This window comes from Terrapene carolina, unplaced genomic scaffold (genome assembly GCF_002925995.2).
Source record: "Terrapene carolina triunguis isolate 2854851 unplaced genomic scaffold, T_m_triunguis-2.0 Scaffold136, whole genome shotgun sequence".
NCBI classification, from domain to species: Eukaryota; Metazoa; Chordata; order Testudines; family Emydidae; genus Terrapene; species Terrapene triunguis.
In genome coordinates this window covers 15,401,650-15,409,267 of record NW_020664487.1, presented here as the reverse complement: position 1 = coordinate 15,409,267, position 7,618 = coordinate 15,401,650, and the positions used below count along the sequence as shown (strand labels likewise).

Genomic DNA, 7,618 nt, shown 5'->3' with positions numbered 1-7,618 from the left:
TACTTGATGAGCAAACCCCACAGTATTCTGGGCGCTGCAGGGATCTTTAGCTTAGGTAAAAGAAGCGCTGCTGTAGAGTGAATGGGGGAAGCTAAAAACACAAAAGAGTAAAGTTCAGCAAGCGAGAGAGAAGCAACCAACTTAACCATAAAAGTTATTTGTTGAATAATAGTGATAACTACACAAGGAGGGCCAAATCAACATAACATACATTATTAAAGGTTAATACCTAAGGTAGAAAGGAAAACAGAGAGAGAGAGAGAAAGAGAGGGATCTCACCCACTCCATGAGGCTTGAACTGGTCGGGGTTCCCAGGTGATGGTGGTAGCTCAGGGTCCTGAGGGCAGGAGACAGGCAGAGTCCCCAGCACGATCAGTCAGGAGAAGATGGAGTCCCAGTGGAACTGATGCAGAGTTTGGATCTAAGCATCAGAACACTGACTGGAGGGTGAGTAGGGATTTTTGTAGAGAAAATACAATGGTTCAAGGGAGAACACTAGATTTGTTTATAGGTAAACTGATAACTCAAGGGTTTTCTTTAGGCTAGACAATAGGAGCTGGTCACTCTTGGCTGTGGATGGTGTTTTCTTCCAGGGAGCTCACAATGCAACTAGGCTGCTTCAGTATTTTGGATATCAATCAAGGATTCCCAGGGCTGCCCAGAGGATTCAGGGGGCCTGGGGTCTTTCCCGCCGCCGAATTGCCGCCGAAGACCTGGAGCGTAAGAAGCTCCGGGGGCCCGGGCCCCATGAGAGTTTTCTGGGAGCCCCGGAGCGAGTGAAGGACCCCGGGGCAAATTGCCGCACTTGTCCCCCCCCCCCCCCCCCGGCCGCCCCGAGGATTCCTTACTAGAATTGATCTGATAACTGCTGAGCTGGGTATGGGCAGGCGTAGGTTCATTAACATCTGGAGCAGAGATTCCCAGGATTCTGTGCTTCCCTGCTTTTCTGGTCCCAGAGTTCAGTGCGGTTCTCTGTTCTCCATTCTGTATGTTAATGGCGATGTCTTAATCTTGTCACCCTTGTCAGGAGGGGTCTAGGTGTGTCTCCCAACGCCCTTCATTGCTCTCTGCAAGTCTTTCCTCTCTGGGGTTTTGGTTCTCTGGAGGCTGGTGGGGGTATCTTTCATGAGTCAGGCTGGATACTGCACCCTGGTGCCCCAAGAACACAGAGCTGACTGGTATCACCTCCCATTCTCATTGTACCATCCCCCCACCCCCACAGGTGCCACCATCAGGAGCGGCGCCAGGGTTTTTGGCGCCCTAGGCGGGGGGTCCTTCCGCGCTCCCGGTCGTCGTCGGCAATTCTGCGGCCGGGGGGGTCCTTCCGCGCTCCCGGACTTTGGGGCACTTCGAGTGAAGGACCCACCGCAGAATTGCCGCCGAAGACCCGGAGCACGGAAGGACCCCCCGCCGCCGAATTGCCGCCAAGGGCGGCAAAATGCCCCCCCCCCAAATCCTGGTGCCCTAGGCGACCGCCTAGGTCGCCTAAATGGAAGCGCCGGCCCTGGCCACCATCCCCCCCACAGGTATCCCAGCCCCTCTACCCCACAGGACCCACCTCCCTCCCCATCTTCTCTCCTCACTCCCACGAGCACCACTGCCCCTGCCCCCGCCCCCATCCTCCGGGGGGGAGTCTCCGGGGGCGTGGTCAGTGGTGTAGGGTGGGCGGGGCGGGTTGTGACGCGCTGGGGGCACGTGCCCTATAAGTGGGCTGCCCGCGGCACCGGCCGCAGAGTGCCGAGATGGGGGCGTTGGGCTGCGTCGTGCGCGTGAGCGCTCTGCTGCTGCTGTGCGGGGCGCTGACAGGTACCGGTCTGGCGCGGGCGGGGCGGGGCGGGGCTGGGCTGGGCATGTTGCCATGGTAACGCTGTGCCTCTCTCCCCTTAGGGATCCTCCTGCCTCCGCCCGCGCGGGCCGCCGCCGTCATCTCGGTGAGTGGGGCCGGGGGTGGGGGCAGCCCGCGACACCGCCCAGCGCCTCCACTCCCGCTGCCCCGTCTCGCCGGGTCCCCCTGCCTACCTCCCCTCCCAGCGCCCCACCCCGGCACCAACCCAGCGCCCCCGAGTCCTGATCCCCTAGCGCCCCCTCCCAGCCTGCCCCCAGTGGGGGTCTGAGGGCAGTTGCAGGGGGCCCATGTCCTGCCCATCTCCCCAGCCCAGGGTAAAACCCTGCTGCCCCCACCCCCCACTGAGCTGCCTTTCCTGTCCCAGGGAACCCCTGGGGGGGGGGTGGGCTGGGGAGCCAGGCATTGAGCCCCAGGGTGCCCCACCTGCAGCCAGCAGCCCCCACCCCAGGTGTGACTGCCCAGAGCTTGGGGTCTTCCCCTGGCTCCTGTGTGGGCAGCCCCTGGCTCACTGCAGCCTGACACAAAGGGGTGCATGTGCCAAGTTGACCCAGTTATCTGGGGGTATTGTTGCTTTCCAGGGTCTGTAATCAGGCATTTCAGTAGATGCTGCTCTCTGCCAAGGCTACCTGGGCTGGTGATGTTTATCTGGCTCTTGGAAAACAAAGGCCAGTTAGCTGTTGTTTTATAACCCTAGTGGAAACAAGGCAGGTAGCTGTTTTCCCTGATGTAGTCAATGCTCAACTTTCTGCCTCTTCCCACCTGAGCTTGACTTTGACTAGCTACATCAAGGTAAAGATTTTACGGCAGGATAGTTGATGCCTCAACTAGGGATATGGCAACACTAGTTATTGCATTGTAGCTATGCCAGCATAACCTGAAATGTAGACACAGCCTACGCTTACGGGAGGGGTTTCTCCATCAGTGTAGGAACACCATCTCCCCGAGCGATGGTAGCTAGGTTGATGGAAACATTCTTCCATTGACCTAGCTATGTCCAAACCCAGGGTTAGGTCAGCATAGGATTTTTAGCATGTGGCTTTCTCACATCCCTGACCAACATAGCTGTGTTGACCCACAATTTAAGTGTAGGATTTTATAGCAAGTTAGCTAGCTCCAGATAGCTTATTCTCACTATAAAAACTCCTATTCTGGCCCTAAAATGTTACACTAACATGATTTTGAATGGACTCCATTTTACAGTAAGCTGTTGATTTGTTAATAAGTGACCATGTCTTCACTGCTAAAAATGCTAGGGTGGCTTTTTTTAAATCTCAGGGTAACTAAAGTCCATGAGTGATCCTGAGGTAAACACAGTGAAGATAAGGCACTTCAGTTTTACCAGGCAGTAAATATGTGGAAGCCAGCCTTACACACCCACCTTGGGTTGACCTCTGAGTTTATTTTGTGCAAAAACTAAAGCCCCTTGTCTCCACTGTATTTCTATCTTGGGAGCAGGGCTGCCCAGAGGGGGGGGGCAAGTGGGGCAATTTGCCCCGGGCCCCGCAGGGGCCCCCACCAGAATATAGTATTCTATAGTATTGCAACTTTTTTTATGGAAGGGGCCCCTGAAATTGCTTTGCCCCAGGCCCCCTGAATCCTCTGGGCAGCCCTGCTTGGGAGAGCTGCCCTGCGTTTGTTATCCCAAGGTAAAAAAAACACTTTTTTTTTTTTTTTTTTAAGTAATGATGACTAAGGCCCCCTTGACTATTGAGCAATTTAAGTATTTAGCTAAGTGATGGTAGGGAGCAATTAGTATGTGAAGCCTGAAGTGATAAATTTCCACATAACTAGTAAAGAGATGCAATATCTCACAACCCCTCCACAAATGTTTATGAAATATTGATTATTATTTTGTATATAAGTACATTGGTATGCCATTGGAAGATGGCAGGATTTGTTAAATTGCTTAATCTGGGAGGTTTCCAAAATGTTTGGAATTGCTTATCCTAGACTGTTTCATAAATTTGTTTCCTCCCTAGCCAAAATGCTACTTGTATGGTTTGCCTGGATGTCCAAAGAACTTTAAGCCGGTTTGTGGGACTGATGGGCACACGTATCCAAACGAGTGTGCACTTTGCCTTTCAAACAGGTAATTGTGTAACTGACACCTCCTATCTTTTTTGTCTGAAGTATGACAAACTTTGCACATAAAGTAGTGACTCTTTCATTTCCCAGGCTGCTTAACTGACCCTAACTCTTCTCATTTTCAGTGTGGTCAGAAAAACTTGATTTGTAAATGAAGCAAATTTAATGTACTCCAAAACAAAACTCTAATGTTAGCAAACCAGGGAATGCAGAGTTAAGATCTCCCTTCAAAACCCTGAAGAGGGATACAAGTGTAAAAGGGTGGGGGGAACCTACTAAAATGGGAATGCACTGTTCAGAACCTGTACCCCCTGCCACCACCATACTCCAGTGGTTTTCTGGATGAGGCCAGGCAGTTTTGCAAGGTTTAACTTTGGCTCCCTTTGCAGGGAGTGTGAGCCTGTCATACAAGATAGTATTCTTGGATAATTGACATTTTGGCATTCATTTTAAGCTTTCTCTATCACTGGTTAATACTCAGATTTATAAAGTGTTATCAAGGCTTGCATGGATGACAAATTCAAAAGTAAGGCTTTCTCTAGTAAGTCACTTAAGCATGATGTATAAAACTTTATATTGTAGTTTTGTAGTAAGATTTGCTGAAAACATCACTGAATGTGATTCTACTTGTAAGATGTAGAAAGAAACTGAATGCAACTCCACTGTGGAAAGTGTGTGTGTGTTGTTGTTTTTTTGTTTTTGTTTTTTGTTTGCCACTCCATTAGAATCCATCTTCTAATGTTTTTTCTTTTTTTTTTTTTTTGTTCTGGTTACAGGGAAAATAGGAGGGATGTCAAAATTAGCTGGCAGGGATACTGCTAATATGATAGTATTAAACTTTGAAGAATATGGAACAGATGAAAGCCAATCTGAAGAGGAAACAATGTCTTAAATCTGCCTTCTAAGTAGTTTAGTCTAATTAAATAAAATGCCTATTTTGCTCTTATACCACTTTTGAATACACCTAATACCATTATTTTTTTAAAATAGTATTCATGTTTATGAATGAACCTGTAAGATTCATTTATATGCTCAGTCTATAGATTTTGGGGGGGGGGGGGAAGATATACTACACTATTGAAGATTTCTGAATCTAATTTGATTTTATTGTCTATATAGAATTTGTCAGAGATGGCATGGTTACTTCCTGGCGAGGTTGAGGCAGCATGGTATGTGGGGAATCTGGCAGGTTATACTATACCATTGGTACACCATCCATGTGTCTAACCTCCCTAGGTGTGGCATAATTTTTACTTGGAAGACCAAATTTCTAAACTTGCTGTATGTTCCACATCATCCCCTACCACTGCGATGTCCCTGGTACGGAGGTTTTTTATTTTATTTTTTTTAATTAAAAAGCCAGGATAACTTGTTCTAGTTACAAAAAACTTTTACCTCCCCTGAGATCTCTACTTGTTGCTATAGGCAGGGGACTGTCTTTTTCCACACTGAATTTGCATACAGATTCTTATTGGTGGGGTGTGGGCCCTAGTGGGAATACAGCTTCCCTGCTACCCACAATGCTTAAACTTGTTTTGTAACCATTTGATTCTGTTGTTTGAAAGCCCTGTGGTTTTAATTGTTGTTTTAATTGTCAGTACAGTAAGTTTTATGCTACATCTATTTTAGCTTTTATCAGTCTACACACTGCAAACTACTTATGTACACTTTTCACTTCGATGTATGAATCCATTTTACTTTGAAAAAAATATCTTGTTATTGCTGCATTAGTCAGTAGCAAAAGCAAAGTGCCAACTTAACATTCCCCACATTCAGTTCTCACTATTATCAAATAAGAACTTCACTAAGGTGGAAATGCATTAAGCTGATGTCTTACATGATACTGATTTTATATATAATATAACTTAGCCCCAGAGGGGAACATATTATAGTCTAAGCCCTGATGCTGCATCAGGAACTACTAGCATAGATCACTGCACCATTGGGGAGTCCATTCACTTTAATGAGACTTTTCCTGGGCTAGCTAATCCCAATGCAGAATCTAGGCATAAACTAGTAAATTAGCTGTTTCAGAATCTTCCCTGAGAAGGATTAAATGTGGTGTGGTTTTTTTTTTTAAGTTAGAAGTTGTCTGACCAAAATTTCTACTGTTAAACTGTCACATTAGTTTTATAGGGTGATTATTAAATAGTTTAATTGTCATACCCTGTAAGTGGGAACCTTGTTAATTAATGAACAAGAAACACAAATTCAGGCCAATAAAAATACATTCTTAGAATATATGTCAGTATGGCTCCCACTTGAAGTGCGCATGTGCCCCATGTATCCAAGCTCAGAATCTTTTGAAGGGCAGTGTGTGTTGGATCACTTCAGTGTCCTGAATGTTCTAATTCCACCCCCACCACCCAAGGGCACAAAGAGCAGAGCAGCTGCAACCATCCCTTGGTTCCCTCTTATCACTGATAGCAGCTAAACAGAACAAGTAGTGTCCACCCATTACCCTTAGCCAAATCTGCTTCTAGAGCATTAGTTAGGGGTAATTCCCCTCAAAATATTAGCTTCTTGTATTGTGTTGTTCTGGTAACACCAAGAAAACCAAACACTCTAAACTAAATTTGTCCCTGGGCACCTCTAGCCTTCTTTGCTGGGGTGTCTGCTCCATATAGGTGAATAAAGAGTTAACAAGCTCACCTTACTGCACCTAGTGTGTCAGGCATGATTTATTAGACCCAGCTGGAGAGGAGCTGGGTCACTTTCATAAAATAAGGATGTGGAAGCTATGGCGAAGATGCAGGAGAGGCACCTAGGCGAGAGGAGGTAAGGAGTTCCCTCTCTCTGGAAGGGCCTGGGGAAGGCAGACAGAAGGAGGCCACGGACAAAATCAATCCCTGTGATGGGCCCTGGAAAGAAGCCATTGTGGAGGGCCAGCATTCCAGCAGAGAATGATGGAGCTGGGAGGACCTAGGGAGAAGCCCAAGGCTTGGGACCCAGAGCAGAGGCTGTGTTATGCTCAGGCTGTAGGGAAGCGGCACAAGGGGCTTGGAGATCAGAAGTGGGCCAGGGAAACAGCAATGTGTATGAAGGAGCAGATGTAGCTATTTGATACAGGGTCCCTGGGCCAGAACCCAGGACAGAGGTGAGCCTGGATTCTCCTACCAGCACTGAGAAAGGGGCATGGAAGCCCAGTGTAAGAATTATGGAGCCCAGGGTGGGGCAGAGGACTAAGTCTAATAGGGAGGCTAAGGAATAGTCCAAGAGGGGTCAGAGAATCTTTTACATCAGGGCATTTTTTGACTCTTGTACTTTTGGAGAGACCATGTGGGGAAGGTAATATCTCTTATTGTGCCAGCTGCGGTTGGTGAGAGAGGCAAGCTTTTGAGCTTACACAGAGCTCTTCAGATCTGGGAGAACTTTTTTGTACATTTATTATCATGGATGGGCTGGGACTAAAATGTGACCTGGCCAGAGGGCCAAGTTCTGAGACAAGGTGGATCATCACAGGATGAGAGTGACCAGCAGCAGGGGTGCTACAGAGGAAAGAGTGGCTATGCCAGCCATGGGGGTGGGTGCCAACAGTGAGTCTACTCTTCAAACCCATGGCAAAATCAGTGTTGAAGCCTTCTGACTAAAACCTCTGTCCTGTGCCAGTTTAATTCCACTCCCTCATGGCCACAGCTGCTGTCTGCATTGTCTTGGTAAGAGACATGTGTTGGTGGTTCTGAATAA

General features: G+C 47.8%; 1 protein-coding gene across 1 annotated transcript; it reads left to right on the top strand.

The window, feature by feature from the left end:
* Positions 1-1,721: 1,721 nt before the first annotated feature.
* SPINK2 (serine peptidase inhibitor, Kazal type 2) lies at positions 1,722-4,882 on the top strand. Its single transcript, XM_026653353.2, has 4 exons — positions 1,722-1,806; positions 1,888-1,931; positions 3,826-3,935; positions 4,708-4,882. Exons 1-4 carry the CDS (start codon positions 1,743-1,745, stop codon positions 4,751-4,753), a joined length of 264 nt encoding a protein of 87 aa, XP_026509138.1. The 5' UTR covers positions 1,722-1,742; the 3' UTR covers positions 4,754-4,882.
* Positions 4,883-7,618: the final 2,736 nt, after the last annotated feature.

Excerpts from the sequence above, each read along its gene's own strand:
- SPINK2 (XM_026653353.2), top strand. The coding sequence starts at position 1,743 with ATGGGGGCGTTGGGCTGCGTCGTGCGCGTGAGCGCTCTGCTGCTGCTG. Across the intron at positions 1,932-3,825 it reads GGGCCGCCGCCGTCATCTCG|CCAAAATGCTACTTGTATGG; the intron begins GTGAGTGGGGCC and ends TTTCCTCCCTAG. Across the intron at positions 3,936-4,707 it reads GCACTTTGCCTTTCAAACAG|GGAAAATAGGAGGGATGTCA; the intron begins GTAATTGTGTAA and ends TTCTGGTTACAG.